We start from the raw sequence: 17,782 nt of genomic DNA, 5'->3' as shown, positions 1-17,782 counted from the left end.
ATTACTGCAGCCTTTTATCCCTGCTCCAGCCTTGCCAGATACAAGACAGAAAGCAATCTATGTGACTTGTCTACACAGACAGGGCAAACATTGTTTTCCCTTAATTTTTATTAACTTTTTCCAAAAAGCCTTGTAATTTTTTAATTTATAATTACCTGCAGCTGCCTTATACTGTAAGAAATGTCAGGTTCCTGGAAAAGACTCAGTTCTTTCAGAATGGCAGTGATTAAACAGGACACAGGAGCACAAGCAATCCACAGAAACCAAAGGTTACTCTGCTAACCATGGTTCAGCCAACGTGGGACTTAATAAAGCAACACCTATGAAGAACTATTTTCTAGCAAGCAGCATTATCTACATGAGTTTCTGGGTTAAAAAAAAAAATTAAAAAGTGCTTAAGCCCCCAAAGGAACTTCTATCAACTAGAAACTATACAGAAGTTAACAGAGGGAAACTGCTGAATTTATAATCCGGGTTGCCAAAATCTAGGCATTTCAAAAAAAGTCAGAGACTGTTCTTAGATCACTGCTCAGAAGTGCTTTACAGATACTCCAAGGTCTGATAAGGGCAATCACACTCATTTAGTAAACCTCTGTACCAAGCCCTTGCCTGTGCCAGGTTCCTTTCTTCTCAACCCAACCACCGTTCCATCACGCAGAGAGTAACGGCTGTCCCTCCCAAACACTTCCTGTCACACCTGCCACCCAGGTTTTAAGATACTTAAATGTGATCAAAAGGGATCAAGACATAATGCAGAAGGTTTCAGGCTGCAGAAGGACTGTTGGAAAAGCAAAAAGGAGTGGACTGGCTTGGTGTAACAAGAGACAGGTTCCTGTCACATACAGAATAGGCCTCCAAATGCTGATGTGCAACAGGAAAATAGTGATGTTGGACCTCAAATGTGAATGGTCTTGTAACACGGAGCAAACTGGCTTTAGCTTCACATCAATGAAAAAGGTTTTCTAAAACTGCTTTCTCTTAGTCCCTGTAGGCAAGCTGGTTTCATCTTGAATAAAACAACTCTGCATTTAGCTCTGATCTCCTGTAAGTGTTAAATTAACCACACAGCCTGAAAGCTAATCTCATGCCCTACCATACACAGAATTCTGTGCTGAGAGTGAGTGGAAAACACTTAGTACAACTCATTTTTGACCAGTATCGTAAGAAGACAAACAAACCAACCAAAGAATCCAATCGATCCCTCAAAATCCCACCCTTATAGATTGCAGCAGAGGAGTGGTTTTTTGGGGGGAGCTTCCCCCATCTCATTCTATTCTATTTAATGCTTAAAACACATTCTGCTTCCAAATAAATGTGGAGAGGAGAAAAAAGTAAAATAAATAGAATTTGTTCTAGACAGAAATTTTATGGCATATCTAACTATGGATTTGCACTCCATACTTGTATAGAATTCAGGAAAACATCCTAGTTGCACACACACTCCAGAAACGGCAGACCGTTTACGCCCACTCTCATCCTTGTCTCCTCTTGCTTGTTCTATTTATATTTCAGCTTGTGGGAACAGATGGTTATTTTCTAGGGTTCAGCACTACATTTAATGCACTTTTTAAAAAGTTATTCACATGCTGAAGACAGTAAAAAACCACATTTCTGTGCTTAACTACTGACAGCTATAATGGAAATACCGTTTAAATTTTAAAAATTAATAGAACTTCAAAACATTTACAGAGCATCACTGAAAAGACACGGTCCATTAAAAACTTTATCTTAAAGATAAATCTATGAGAAAAACTTGGTGAAATAAGTAACTTTTATGTGACTATTTTTGGACACAGCTCAGTAAGATAGCTGGTTATTTTGTTTTCCTTGCTGGTGAAAGAAACGCCAACTGCCAATGTGCAACTGCTATTTTATACTCCTTATGGAAATGTTGAGTCCCCTCAGTCAATTCCATTGTATCAGAACAATAAATACAGTATATGCTCATATTCATTTCCATTAGCAATGTCATTGTGGCAGTTTTCCCATCTCCAAAATCCTTTCAGAAAATATTAACCAAATATTTGTGTCATTTTCTCTTCAGTCCTTATTCATCTTAAGGGGATATGAGTTACACATGCAAAGCTTAGTTTGATTTATTCTTCTTGATTTAGTTTGCTCTGAGATTCGGTGCAGAAATTTCTATTAATTTTGAACAAATTAAAATTTGAGTGCCATAATTAGTGAATGAAAGGGTAACACAAAGACAGTGCTTAAACAGAGATCATGTTGAAGCACATACTGTCAGTAGTTAGAGCATATATTTCAGCATTTATCAAGAGCAGTTTGATAAATCAGTAATTTCATAATACTGTAAAACCTGCACCAAGAATGTGCTGTAACTATATTAAAACATTAACTACCAATTTTTTCGCTGACAAAAGGGAGTGTTGCATCAAATATACTGAAAACAGTGAATATAATCAATGCTTTTTGTTACTGCAGACTAATAATAGCAGGCAATTTCCTTTTGAACTGTATGTGCTAGTTCTTTGGAAAATGAAGGAATAATGGCAACTGTTAAAAGACAGCCAAAAATACACCGAGCAGGCGTGTACGTTTTCCAAAGAACTGTAGCTGTCCTCTGCAGATCTCCTGCAACTCAGTGGTGGCAACTGTCCTAAATAGCATGACTATACTTCATTTATTTCTAGTACCACTTGGCACTATTTTGACAGCTCACAAAATAATGAATTCATTGAACCTGATGCCTATGTTTTACAGTTTAGCCATTGCTAATTTTTGAGGTAGATGGAAAATCAGCTATTATCCTAAATTAGTTACTTAAAGTTCTACAGCTTTTCCCCCACCCACAGTAAGATGTCAAACACCATCTCTCAAATGCCTATTTCTGTGGGTGCAAACTTTCATTCTACATTGTATGTCATTCTTCTGGAGCTATTACAGCAAATAATAAACCTGGCTGGATATACCTATCTACTACCCATTTCAAGGAACATCTCGTATGTTGAGCTTCTGTAAAAATATCTCAAGGGATATCCCACAGAGGTAACACTGGTAAGAAGGAAAACCCAAACTGCTTCAGTTTAACTCTCAGGTCATGTTACTGTAAGTAGTTAAAATTTACCTTTTCTAGATTTATCATTGAACACTGCACACACTCAAGGCATCCCACAACAGCAATTACTGCAGTGCTCAAGGAGACAAGCACAATAATGAAAAATTCCCCACAATGGCCACAGAACAGGTGATAATTCACATACAAGCAAGCCTGAAGATGAGCACTAGAGCCATCTTTAAAGAGAAAGAATACCTTTCAAACAGTGCATTTGGAGGAAATTACAAACCCAACAACAGAACTATTACACGCAGCTTAAGAGAAGACATAAAATAGCTATTCAAAGCACAGTCAGTTTTTAAGGAAAGCTTAAATGACTTTGTTTAAAAAGAATTACTCAGAAGCACATAAACAGTGGAAGAGAGATTTGTCATTGGAACACAGATCCTCTAACACTTCAATCCATGACAGACTGCTAAACTGGAGACAGTGATCCCAGCTGCTCACTGTACTGGATGCTGACCGTGAAAACTGTATGTACACAAAATCCACACACAGTACAGGCATCAACAAACTTTACTGAATATGCAATGTATCCATACCTGATGGTGCTGGGAATCATCCAGTGTTTTGAAAACCATGGCTACCATCCCATGTGCTCTCAGATGCATTCGGAAGCTGGGCATGGCGCACTTGGTCGCCAAGCTGATTACACTAGGGAGAATTAATTCTGGATTAGAACAACTGAGATGAACACACAAAAAATGGCAGATAAACAACTCTACAACACATGACTGACCATATGCCTCAGACCCTGACAGATTCTGTCAAGAGGTTTCTTCTCAAACGTGTACAATGCAAGTTTGCAATTGGTGAGCAGAGCAGTGTTTTATTCAACAGTTGCTTACCAGTACCGAGCTATGTCTGCTTTATTTTAAGCTTGGCTCAAAACCTGATTTGAAAGGGCACCTGGAACTTGTTGCTTCAAAAACAACAACAAAAAAAAGCTGAACATTTTCAGTAGTTAAATTGAAAGTCAAGCCATTCATGGATTAAACATGAAACTTTGATTTAAAGATATAGCAAAGCTTATTATGGACCAAGGCATTAACAGAAATTGCCAAGGTGAGCTCCCACTGCTATCTAAGGGTTATCTAATGGACTGACTAGTCCTGCTTAAGCCTGACACTACTTCTACTTAAAACCTTTATATTTATTGCTGCATTTATGATCAATGGAAACACTACAGATTTCAGAAACGATCTGACAAATCTGTCAGTCAATCAGTGACCACCGTAACAGCTTGTTTTAAAGATGGAAGCCTTCCCTTTATCAGTAGGCTGTCTGTCATTTCTAGCACAGGGCAACGTAGTGATGATTAAAACATTGATTTTAAATGTGCAGCAATGTGGAGCAATTCTGCAATCAAGTCTTACATGACTCCTGAAGAATCTGATTGCAAGAGATTCACACAGTAAGGTGTTTAAGGAACAAGTGGTCTTTCTGTCTCGTCACAACAGCACCAGTCAGAGCTTACCTACCAGTTTCTGATTCTTTTACATCTATTCCTATCCTTACACATGGATTTCCTTTGGAAAAATACTTTTCTTTTAATTTGTTAACTGAAAGAAAAGATTTTTATTGTGTTTATAGAAGTTACATTCCATTATATAAAATTAGAAAGTAAAGAATGCAGTTTAAGATCTTAGGAAGTCTGCCATATGAGCACATTAATATGAAAAATACTCTTACACTGTCACTATGGTATAAATTTATTCTTATCATAGTTTATCTACAAACTGGATAATAGATTTGTTGTATTTATACTCCAGCAACAATATTAATTGCTAGTTTCTGAGGAACATGAAGAATAAATTTTTAAAATAGCTCTCTTAAAGGCATAAAAAGCTTTTTCTCATCCACACTCCAATCACAACTAAGGTGACTCCTTCACCTATTTTGATGCATTTCAGTTTTTCCTTCGCTACTATTTTAGTTTTACTGAAGAGGTGAAAATTTACAAGTTTATATAAAAACATGAATACATGGTTATTGTGTTTAACATTATCAGAATTCCTTTTATGTCCAGGGAATAGACACCAATATTAGGTCACAAACTTTTTCAAAGCAAAACAAACATTTTTGATACTAATTTCAGAATAATGTGTAACTTGAGCACTAAGAGTGCAACGAGTGGTCCAAAACAATTTCGAGATGCTTCCAATTAATGCTGAGGTCTCAAGACTACCTGTGGGTGCTAGCTGTGCTATTTCTCAACAGAAGAACAGACAGTTGGATTTAAACAATATCTCAGTATTACATTAGTTCTAGATGATTGTCAGCAAACTTTCCAGTCTTAGGGATTTTATTTTAGAATTGAATTTTGCATTAAAACCAGAACAGACAGCATACATAAGGCTGCACTAACAAAGAAAAGCATCCAGGAAATAGTTTTTTAATATACAGCAAGGATAACAGAAGTGTTGAAGGTGTCTCTTACTGTACACTTTCCTATTGCATCTTCGTAGTCAGAATGCTTTTAATTAGCCACAAGAGACCTTCTTGATTATTATTTTCAAATTTTAATCTTCAGAGCAGAAGTGCCAGGGAACTGGCAATGACATTTTAAAGCATGGTCACTTCTCTGAAAAATTTTGATTTAATTCAGCATCTTTTAAATACAGGTTCAGTGTTTTATATCAAGATATCTTACCTAAGGCAACGTGTGTTTAGGGGCTGATTGCTCTTCAATCCACTTAGCAAGTACTCAATATCATCTGTGAACTCTTGATTTTCACCAAATTCCACTACATCATTGAAGTGCTTTACATGCTGAACAACAGTGTATAACTGGAAGAGACAAATATTTTGACCTAGGTAAGTTGCTCTTGGGATCGATCATAATTTAAACAAGCACAATTTAAAAATCTACTCAGTTCTGAGTGCAAGGAAACATTACGAAGTTAATGAAGGCCATTCAACTATTTAGATAAAAATATTATTTTTACTAGGCAAGGCAAATTTCATTTTGTCACTGTTCCTTCAGTACTTAGGATTACCAACAATTCTTTATCTTAAAAATTTGTTAAGAATACTTACTTCTTTGTCTTCTTTCCTACATTTCAATGCAGTTACTATCTCTTGATAGGGCTGAGTAGGTATTGTCACAGTTTTTATCACTTTGGGAGGTGGTGCAGGAGCCTTAAAAACTCCATCATCTTTATGAATTGCCTCCTTTGAAGATAGCCTTACCTATTAATAAGAAAGTGCTAAAATGGGCAGATGTTTTGAGCATGTAAACATACACTAAAAACATCAGGAAACAGTACAGGTGTGCAATTCTCCAACTCACATTTTGGGACTATTTAGTCCTTGAGTCACACTACCAAGATGTAACTAAGCTGTGTGACAATGTACCTATTCTTAAAAACAAAACACCACTCATTTCTATGTATCAGGATAGCTACAGTAGAATTCTGAAACTAAAAAAAGTCCTTTATACTGGTTCCTTATGCTTTAGGGTAAGCAAACCAACCAAATTCAGTGCTTAAAAATGGCTATTTGTTGCTACTTAGAAGTATCTTACCCGTCTGCACAGGAGCTTCCAGGAATGACCAACGTGGGTACTATATGGAACCATCAGTAAGTACCCACGTCTGGATACAAGCACAGCATTGAGCAGTCACTGTCTCAGCAGGGCCTGGATTGCACAACTCTTGTGCCTACTGTTTGTCTCTATAACACAGGCTTTAGCACTCCTGGAGCCAGGGTGTAGCTATCAGAAAACCTAAGACTCCAAAGCTTGTGGGTAGAAGAGTACCAATAGGAATTTTGCAGCACCATAAAAAATTGCCACACAAACGTGAGGCATGGTGCATGCTTCAAACAGGCACAGTATCCTCTTGAAAATTCATGGTATTCTCTGTACACTGGCCTGGCTCCTATTTGTGTCGTGAAATATTTAAGAACAATGCTTAGTAGCACAAAAGACAGCAAAACCTGTTCTGAACTTACAACAGGCAGAAGAGAACTTGACATTAGGTCTAGAATAACTACTGACAAGTTTCCAGGCATTTCAAGCAAGCATTTCAGGTTTCTCCTCAACCTACTTCTCTTAGTTTGAGGCTACTATAAGCTAAAGTGCCAGCTGGTCTTCAGGTTACTTCTTTGGCACAAATTCAGATATGAAGACAAACTGCAGAAGACAAGGCATACAGGAAAAAGCCCTCCAAATGCCAAATTCTAAATGTACAAGTACCAATGCCAATGGTCATTTACTCACCCTCAATCTCTGAGTAACATCATGTACTTAAGCTTCCTCACAGAGAAAAATGAGAGTCTTTTTAAAGTGACTGAAAAAATAGAATATGCAGGCACAGAGGATGCATGAACTGTTACTCACTGCAGGGGATAGCTGGAGAGAAAGCCTTCTTGTGCATTGTACATTGGCAGACAAAATTAAAATGTTAGCCAAAACAAGCTGCTACATTAATGGAGTATTCTTTACATTCTGCCTCTATCATTGCGTGGCATTTCAGTATTTGCTCAGCTAGGCACCAGTGGCAAAATGCTAATAAACCACCCTGAAAAGCTGGTTTAGAGTGCATACTGGAGGGCTCTGATCTTATCAGTCTGTGAACACAGGAGATCCACTGAAGTATCTCATCTGAGTCTTGGTTAATGGCTGCCCCTTCAAAGCAAATTCCATGGGAGCTCAGAAAGGCCATAAGAGAGAGTACTTGGCATAAGCAGTCTGCATGCATTTCTCACCATAAACTTAGGACAAATTTATCCCAATCTTCAGGTAACAAATTTCTACAGAAATGAAAGAGGCAGAATCGTCTGTGCAGGAAATAACACTGAACATTTGGATCAAGGCTCATTTACCTTGTAACACACATGTAAATCAACGTTAAAAAAGGCGACTGAACTAATTTCAGATGTACATCATCACAGGAGGAGCAGATAAAAATTCCCTTAACTGGTTTGTTCAGCCAAACCTCTGCCATATTGCTGAATTAATATTCAGATGGTTCCAGGCACAAAGTCTGACAGAAGACAAAAACTGCCTGTCTGAATGAAAGACCCAGACACTTTCCTAGCTTGAAGAAGATATATTCAAAAGTCGGTCTGAGAAGACTCAAACAAAATCTGCCTTTAAGTCAGCTATCCAAGTGCTTCACAAAAATCAGTATCAATACAAAGATTCAGTAAGTAATAAAAGTTTCGGTTCAAATGTACATAATTTTAATTAAGGGCTTTAGGAAAAACCCAGGACTGAAATTTTTGCTCTCTACTCAAACTCTAGTGGAAATAGTTATTTTCAAATGAGTCATCTGCATTTTCCAGGCAGTGCAGTTAACATCCAAGAAAGGCTGTTCAGAATACTGTGAGGAGGCAACCAAAACCAACCACAGGTCAAAGAGAAGGTAATAACGGAACACTACACACAGAGATATGATTTTAAAAAAAAAAAAAACAAAACACCAAAAGAAAGAAACAACAAAAAAAACCAACCACAAACTGGTGACAACAACAAAAGCTGAAGACTTAACGCTGCAAAAATATCTCCTTTCTGATTCTCTGTTCTCAGGCAAGTACTGTCAGCAAGGCACCAAACAACATGAAGTTTACTGACAACACACAATGCTCTCTTAGCATAATCAGTAACAACTTCTACACATATAAACCCAAGGACTCAGGATTTGCTGGGTCTCAACAGAGTTAACAAACAATTACCTTGAGCCTCAAGACACTCTCTGACTTTTGAACAAACAATTACAAGACCTCTTGTCTGTTTTTTGTAGACATGCTTATATCCCATATGTTCATATTAGCACTTCTGACTGTATACAGAAAACGTTGTTTCTTTCATGGTATCTCAAGACTCAAGTCAGCAATTGATGCTATGCCATTAGAAAGGAAAAAGAAGTATCTTGCCAAGTTTTTCTTTTTTGTTCTGCAATCTGCCGAATTCTGTGGTCATTAGCAAGTTAATCCCAGGGGATCTCTCAGAAGATGAAATGGAATCCATTGCTAGAAAGGTTAACTTAGGCAGATTAAGGAACATGACCTGAAGTACTTTTTTGTAACTGTATATCAAAGTGATATATATGGAAGATTCCATTCTATAGCATTTCCACTGCTAATTTCTTTCCTATCAAACGCCCAATGGTTCACATCACAAAGTGGACTTCAATGCGAATTACTGTGACATTACCAGATAGCAAGAACTTGTTTCTCAGAAAAAATAAAACTCAGTGAATCTTAAAAGAAGATGTAGAAAACTTGAGAAAACACCCAACAGTCTACTTACTGGGACACTGGGAGTTTTCAAAGCTGGTGGTGCTGGCAGAGCCTCTGATTCTGGCTGGTTCCAGTGTCTAGCATTATACACAGCTTTTGTGGGAGACTAAAAGATAAAAATAAAATTTATTTTTAAAGTAAATTACCACTAGTCACTATACACTTCAAAAATTACTGTAGCAATAATGTAGCCAAACAAGGAAAATGAGCTTCATTTTTCTGCCTTCTGTATTCTCAGCAACACAAGCTCTCAATATCATATATATCAGAAAACCAGACAGACTTTGAAGCATCTGATGGTTTTAAAGGCACACAGACTCACTCAAATGGCAAAAGACATGATATGTATGTATTAAACATTTTTTCATTCATTCTATCTCTTAAATTTATTCAAAGACAAAAGGTCTGCAGCCTTCCTATAGACAAAAACAGACAGCTCTGGGGAAAAAAAACAAGTTAGCAAACACCATGTCAGGAGAAATATGACTAGAATCAAAATGCAGAACTGATACAGACTTTGATGCTGGATGAATAGAAATACTGAAACGAAATGCCTTAATCCATATTAATAAATTAAGAGGCCTTACTTCGTCTTGCTCAAAAATTGTGTCAAGGCAAATCAAAATGCATCAAAATTTACTGCCTTTGAATTTCTGGGAAACATAATATCATTCTTAGAGGAAGCAAAGATGGAGTTATATTTCTGGCATTTGAGTTTACCAATCTATTTGCATAATAATATTCCAGACTAACACACCATTACAATTTTCACAATTTCCTGGCATGCATGTACCAAGTAAACTGCATCACTACCTGTCTCATCGCAGCACTTACACAGCATTTTAAATGCAAAAAAAAAGTTAAAAAATAATTTAGGCAAGAAAAGCAATTTTCTGTCAAAATACAATGTATCAACTATTTAACCCAAATACAGCTCAAGTACAGCCCACAGAGGGGCTATGTGCAGCAAGCCTACCAAGGTTTTGGCATGTCAAAAGCTAAAAAGTAGAAATTTTCTAAATCAAGGCTTTCTCTATTACTGTAAAGTAAAACTCTCCTATGCTACACCTTCCAGTCTTCACAAGAGGAGAAAGCCCTGACTATCAAAATTTCAAATATTAGCAGAATGAAAACCTCAGCTATGAGTTTTCAGAGCCCAAGACCTGTCAAGCACTAAATCATTCTAGTTTCTAGACAAGAGAAAAGCCTCTTTCTCCCCAGAGTGTGCTCTGACATGGCCATAAGAAATGTAAGGTAGATGGATTGCTAAAGTGTGTTTTTAAAGCTTGCCCACGTACCATACAGCTACAAGCATACAGGAGCTATTATCTTAAGTTTCACTGTTTTTTCCAAGGAAACTCTTTTAAACAATATATGTTCAGCTCAAAAAGTTAAACTGAGAAACTAGTTTCATGTTTATGCTGCTACAGTTACAAAAGAACATCTGGGCCTACAAATAGGAAGACAGTGCTGTATCGATCCTTATTTGAAAACAGATGAAAAAATGGTTAAGAAGTTAACTCTCTTTTCTTCTATACAGTTCAGAGCAGCATATTTTTTGTCCAGAGTCTGACTCAAGGTCTGCAACAAACAAAGGAAGAACAACTAGAAATTATTTTTTATCGAGAAAGATTCAAGTTTCACAGATGTCTCTAACGGAAAAGAACCACTGACTATTTTTCAGATAACTTTTTTTCCCCCCTTGAATTCCTCCCCAACTGTTCCACAATTTCTCAGTGCATGTTTAAGACTGGGAAGAGAGGGTTTAAGTTTCTGGGTGCCCTATCCCAGTATGCAGGATAGTTTAGGAAAGTAACACATTGTCAAGTAACCTGCATCAAAGTACAGCGCATCAAAAAATCATATACTGGGCTGGGTTGGAAGTGAACTTAAAGATCCTCTAGTCCCAAACCCCCTGCCATGGGCAAGAACACTTTTCACTAGCCCAGGCTGCTCAAAGAACCATCCAGTCTTGCCTTGAAAAATTGAAGGGATGAAGCATCCACAATTTCTCTGGGCAACCTGTTCTGCTACCTCACACCCTCACAGTAAACTATTTCTTCCCAATATCTAACCTAAATGTGCCCTCTTTCAGTTTAAATCCATTCCCCCTTGTCCTGTTACTACATGTGGCTTTAAAAATTCCCTCTCCAGCTTTTAGTAGATCCCTTTAGGTACTGGAAAGCTGCTCTAAGGTCTCCCCAGTCCCCTCTTCTCCAGGTTCAACCACCTCAGCTCTCTTGGCCTGTCTTCACAGCAGAGGTGCCCCAGCCCTTTGATCATCTTTGTGACCTCCTCTGGACTTGCTCCAACAGATCCACATTCTTCTTATGTTGGGAGCCCCAGAGCTGGACCCAGGGTGGGGGTCTCATGAGGGCAGAGGGAGAGAATCCCTTCCCTCAACCTGCTGGCCACACATCTTTTGATGCAGCCCAGGACACAGCGGGCTTTCTGGGCTGCAAGTGCACGCTGCCAGCTAATGTCAAGCTTCCCAAGCCCTTCTCCTCAGGGCTTCTCCACCTAGCCTGTATATTTAATATCAGTTTTGGCTGATGTATAATTCTTCTTAATCTTGCAGGGAAGCTTAACTACTACAATTTTGACAACAGTGTGTTGCACTACAGCTTCCAGAAGTCCTATTAGCATAGGATATTCTTTATTAATAGTCCCAAATCTCAGTTATAGTCTCAAATAGTATTCTATCCCTGCTTAAAGGATACTAATATATTAGTATTCCTGAATTTCCTCCCTGGGAGGTACATGCTGCATAAAAGCTTGACAAGCCTCTGCAACAGCAGTGCCAGGCTCAGCACACCTAGCAGCAAGATGCTGCAAGGAGATGCAACCCACAGCATAGGATCCTACATCTATGCATTCCTTTAGCTCAGTGCAGAAACACTGGGGCACAGATTCACACAGGCACTGCTGCAGGACCCCCATTTTACTGAAGTTCAAGGGAAGAGCACACCATGCTTGCTCCCCAGTACACAAACCCTCTGTCTGTGCCCCATCAGCATGCTGCAATTTTTTCAGGCCTTGTGCTGCATGACAAGCCACAGCGCAGGGGGACAGCAGGCACAGTCACTCTGGCACTCAAACTTGTCTTAGTGAGGCAGCAGTTGGGCCAGACCCTTGCTGACCACATGCCAGGAGTGCCTGCAGCTTCTGCTTTTCAAAATTCAGCACCTCTGCTGCATACACACGCACACAGCAAGCACAGCCAACAGAAAGCAAGTTCAGTGCTTTGGTATGGGGTAAGAGCAAAGTACACAAACAGCTGTGCCAGCGCAATCAAAAGGTCCACAGAGCATTAGTGTGTTTTCTTCAGCAGAGAGCAACAGCTGATGCGTAGGAAAGAGTTCAACAGGGCAAACAGATAAAAACAAATTCCTTCTAAATACTCAGGGCTCAGAGGCTTCCAAAGATGGCATCCTTTCTATTTAACAGTCAGAAATGGGCTTTTCTCCCTTGATTTTCCTTAATCCCTTATTAAATCAAAAGCTAGGGCATCCCAAAGCGTTTTGTGACATGGCACTTTACAGCTTGTTTAAGCAATCCAGAAAAAAAGTGCTCCGTTTTATGTAAGAAAACAAGCAACACCACCAATAAATGCCTGTTGTGAGAAATGAGGACGTTCTCATTTAACAGCTCTCTTGTAACAGAACGTGAAGTGTAGATGGAATTTAAAACCTCAACTATCTACTGGAACATTAGTTTTAGCCATCATCCATTGCAGTGTCTTCGACTTTTAGATCAGAATTGATCTAAAAAAGTGATTAGGCCTGTGATTCCATGCCTTCCTAGTAATACTTCCTTAGACAGCAGACACTGCTCCCCAGCATCCCTATGGTCTGGTCCAGCATCCAGTCACTCACACTCACTGCACACAGCTCACCCACCAACACACCTGCACATACTGATGCAGCACTGCCTGCCATTCACAGACGTAAGAATAGCAGAAAGTAAGAGCCAGGGACGTGAGTCACCCAGAAAACACTAGCAAACTAGCAAAAAACCCAACACTGCTTTCCAAATAAATATGCTTTAATCAGTTCTAATGCATTGTGCAGAGACTTTGGAGTCTCTCTTAAAACTCTTATGGACTTTTAACATGACAAATAAATCTCTCCTTTACAACTACCTCTTAATGCAACCTTTCACATTTTCCCTTGCTACGCAAAATTAAGATGAATTTCCAAAACAACTGCAAAGAAACTGTGCCAATACTGATCAAGCAGTGAGTATCATGCAGACTTGCTCTGGATTACTGTGTGACAGTCCTGAAGGCAGGAAAAGTAGAAAAGATCAAATGAATGCTAGCGAAAAAAGACTTTTCAGAAGAGCTTGATCACAAAGGCAAAGAGGCTGGTTGGTTTGGCTTTGCTAGTGATTTTTTTAAGGCAACTCAAATGCCTGCAATAACAAGCCTTCCTGAAGAAGCAACACTGAAATTTAAGCAGCAGTAATTTAAGAAACTGACTTACTTTCTCTTAAAGACAAGGCAACCTTGCAATTATTCAAATAATGCAGACTTTTCTTTAATAATTCTTCCCCTCAAGAGTAACTTAGGATAGATGCAAGTGGAAGTACATCACTCCTTTGAAATCTGTGTTCTTAAGGCAAATAAGCTTCGCAATATTAATCAGCTCTAAGAGCTTCTGCTGAATAGCAGAAGAGTTTCTTTTTTTTTTTAATCATATGTACAGAACTGACAGCTGCTTACACAGAGATACATGTCTGAAAGACTACAAATATTCCAGGGAGGGTATAAAGCATATGGTACTGTGGGACTCTGCATGTGGTTCTGGGGGGCGAGTGGAGATGCAGAACCAGAACTAATGCCAGGGATTTTACAAAATGAACAGAGCTGTCACTTTTATAAGATCATCTCCAAATGGCATCAACTATGGGTCATGCTTAACCTCCCATCCCTGAAAGCCTCAAAGCTGAAATTTTCAAGAGTTGGCACTCTGCACATACTGATGCAGCACAGCCTGCCATTCACAGATGTAAGAATAGCAGAAAATAAAGAGGCAGGGACGTGAGTCACCCAGAAAACACTAGCAAAATGACAAAGACAGCACCTATTTGCAGGCAAGAATGCTTTCCAAGGTAGAAGGCAATGGCAAAAGAAAACCCAAGCACATTCTTAACAGATATCCCGAAAAATGCATTATTTACACCTGAAGGGCATTCAGTAACACTGTATGCCAGATGCTTGTCAAAACCAGAAATTAAAAAAACAAACCCCAATGAACAAAATATATGATTTATCACTCAGTATTCATCACCATTAAAAGTACAACTCTGTCCTCCATGTCTCACTTCGAACAGGAAAAATGTACCAAGCATGTTACGCAGCACAGAACTATTCATAATGGACTGTTTCTTTAGAAAAGGGAAAGGAATCAATATCATTCAGAGCAAAGAAAGAGAAATCACACTTCAAAACAGGAAGATGGGAGTATCAATTCACACAGGCTGAGCCATGTGTACAGAACAGAAAAAAATACTAATTTGTACTCCAGGTAAGATAGCAGTTTCCATCAGCAGTTTAAAACCAGAAGCAAACCAGGTCCAAGTAATTTTTCCAGTGTTCAAAATGTGAACTGAATCTCCATTATTTGGATCACAGCGGCACATTAATACCAATAAATCATGCCTGGGTGCCACGGATCATTTAATTGTGAGCTGCTATACCATCTAGACACAAAACACATTATGCACACACAACTCCAAGTTGTTAGCCAGGCAAGGTTGAAGAGTATTGGCAGCAGACAACACAACGAGCAGGGAAAAAATGCCACTGAAGCTTTTCCTGCATCAGACTTCTGAAGAACTGCAAAATGCTTTTTCTTCCTCAGAGCACAAAAAGAGGCCCACAGGGCACAATGAGACGATGGGTCAAACACCCAAGTGAAACATAAAAACTGAACTTGAAGAAACAGGACAGTGTGATAAACTTGAGATTCATTCTCTAACAGAAATAGCTGATGGTGTTCTGAGTGCTGCTTCCACTGAGCACACTCAAAACTGGCCAGGTCAGAAGCTGCAGCCATATGGTTACAGTCACTAATTTGGCCTGAAACCTGTGTTAAGTCCAATTAAAAGGGACAGGGCACAATAGTTCAGACTTACCACCATAAGACTGGAAACGTACTGCTTCAATCAAGAGAAGAAAAACCTGCAGCTGCCTGCAAGTAAGTGTACTGGCAAAAACACATCCTAGTACAAATGGCTCAGAGAGAATTCCTGCCCTCTTGGTTGCTAATGGCCAAGAGACACACAGACATTTTCCTTGCACCACCCCCCTGCTAATCCTAATTTACTCAAAGTATATCAATCTATAACAGCAAAGCCCTACCAAATTGTAGCTACAATGAAATTCCAGAGGTCACACGGCCAGGGTGTACATACACCCACATAAGAGTTTCCATTTGGATCAGAAAACACTGTCCAAATAGATCTCCCAGACATCCTCAGTTACAACATTGCAAAAACTTCTATGATTCTATGATTGTGGTTTGCATCAGAGTCTGAGCACACTTACCTGATTCCTTTCCAATGAAACCAAACTTCAGAGGCTCCTCCAGAGAGCCTCATGCCAGCTGTGAGTCAGCATTGCCTAAATCACCTCAGGATAAAGCTAACTCAAAGTAAAAACTTGGAAACACGTATAACAGGGACACTGGGCCCTCAACACCAACTACTTCACTCTCAAGAAACATTTGTGCTGCATCGCACAATTATCTAATGCACATGAAGAGCCAGAGCTGAGTGAACCAGCCATGCTCATACAGTACACAGGAGCTGTGAAGACAATTTTGCATATTTATCTGCATGTATATTAAGCTCCCATTGGCAAATGAAACTGGTGTATTTTAATATCTTCGAGTGTTTTTCCCATTTTAGAACTCTCAACAGGACTGAGACCTCGTGGAATGTAACATTTATCCTACCCAGCTATCCTGCATTGCCAAATTACTAAAACACTGAGTTAATAACTGGGAGCTACAAAACTGTGTATGTGTCTGTGTGTCTGTAGGGAATGTGAGGATGCAAGCAAGAATCAAATTTTAAAATGTTTTACTGCATCTTCATTTTTTGCTTAACACCTAATACCAGCAGGACCTGAAGTATAAAACACCACTAACATTAAACACTCTCCAATTTTTCCACATCCTGAAAAGCCTAAGTACACACAGGAGGAGCAGAGGGAGAGAAGGATTTCCATGCTTTCCATTGTTCCTCTTGTCTCTGTGAGGACTTAGCCTGTTAACTTCACGTTGCACTTCTCAGCCAAAGCTGATAACATCTCTGTTGACACCACACAGGAGAAGACATGCACTTCCAAGGGAGTTGCTACCACAGTTCTACCTAACAGTTGCATATGGAGGACACATGAGGAAGCAGTTTTGCCAGGTGGAAGGATCTCAACTTGGCATATACCAGAACACACCCTCTTCACCACAGTGTAATATAAAGGAGTGGGGAGAAAATAATTTTGATCAGCATCAAATGATTATCTTCAAGTTAGACCAACTCCTGCCATTGGCTTTCACTCTGAGATGGCTTCAAGGTGTTATGTCCCAACTCAATTCAGCAAAATTACAGTGGATACTTCAGTCTTCAGTTTAGGAGACTGATCTAAAAACCTGCCAGTCCTGATTAGTATCCTGCTTACAAGCTAAAAATTAAGAATTGGTTTTGGTCTGCTTACATTAACAATAAAAGAAAAAAATCCCTAAATGGTAAGCACTTGGAAGTCAGTATTAAATAAATATGCTTACACAAGGATTTGGTTTTGCAAAGCTCAAGTGAAATAATCTTTGTTTTTTAACTAATCAACCATGTAATAACCAGATTTATACTTACCTTTTATCATAGTTTACCTTTATTTTTACAATGATTTTTATTTCAGCAATATAAAAGTTGCTTACAATACACAAGCTGTTTAGAACTGGCTGGCACTCATAACTCATCTCTCGTGCATCATTCCAACAAATAGTATTTGGACAAAAAAAAAAACAAAAACAAACAACAACACAAAAAAAAAAAAAAAAACAAAAACAACAACACAAAAAACAAAAACCACTTCAGTTGAGGACTGGGTAGACAATCTGCCAGAAACACCAACCAGCAAATGAAAGGAATGTACTGCAGAAGCAGCAACATGCAGTCACAGGTTGTCAGCTCTGACCAGCACTGTGTCAGACTGCTGACAGACAGGCTGAGGGCTTAGTGCTGAACTGAGACAAGCCAGAGATTGCACAGAACACTTCAATTGTCAAAATTCAGCTTGACTCCTCAACAGAGTCAAAATAGCATATGCTAACTACTAATGTTTCCTATTAAAAACATGCAATTTAGACATTCTAAATTAGGATGCAAATAGCAGCTCAATGTGTGTAATTATCAGCAGTTTAATATCACTGAACGAAATGCTTTATTACAACT

At 38.8% G+C, this 17,782-nt stretch overlaps 1 protein-coding gene across 1 annotated transcript in view; it reads right to left on the bottom strand.

The window, feature by feature from the left end:
• WAPAL (wings apart-like homolog (Drosophila)) overlaps nt 1-17,782 on the bottom strand; it is a 66,207-nt gene that overhangs the window by 17,297 nt on the left and 31,128 nt on the right. The window contains exons 4-7 of the mRNA XM_009084308.1: nt 9,336-9,431; nt 6,119-6,271; nt 5,733-5,869; nt 3,622-3,733 (exon numbers count right to left, since the gene is read on the bottom strand). Of these exons, the coding sequence (XP_009082556.1) occupies nt 3,622-3,733; nt 5,733-5,869; nt 6,119-6,271; nt 9,336-9,431 (498 nt within the window). The remainder of the gene's footprint in view (nt 1-3,621; nt 3,734-5,732; nt 5,870-6,118; nt 6,272-9,335; nt 9,432-17,782) is intronic.

The sequence above is a fragment of the Acanthisitta chloris genome, unplaced genomic scaffold (assembly GCF_000695815.1).
Source record: "Acanthisitta chloris isolate BGI_N310 unplaced genomic scaffold, ASM69581v1 scaffold6911, whole genome shotgun sequence".
Taxonomy (NCBI): Eukaryota; Metazoa; Chordata; class Aves; order Passeriformes; family Acanthisittidae; genus Acanthisitta; species Acanthisitta chloris.
The sequence above is the reverse complement of the archived record's forward strand: the minus strand, read 5'-3'. Positions and strand labels throughout refer to the sequence as shown.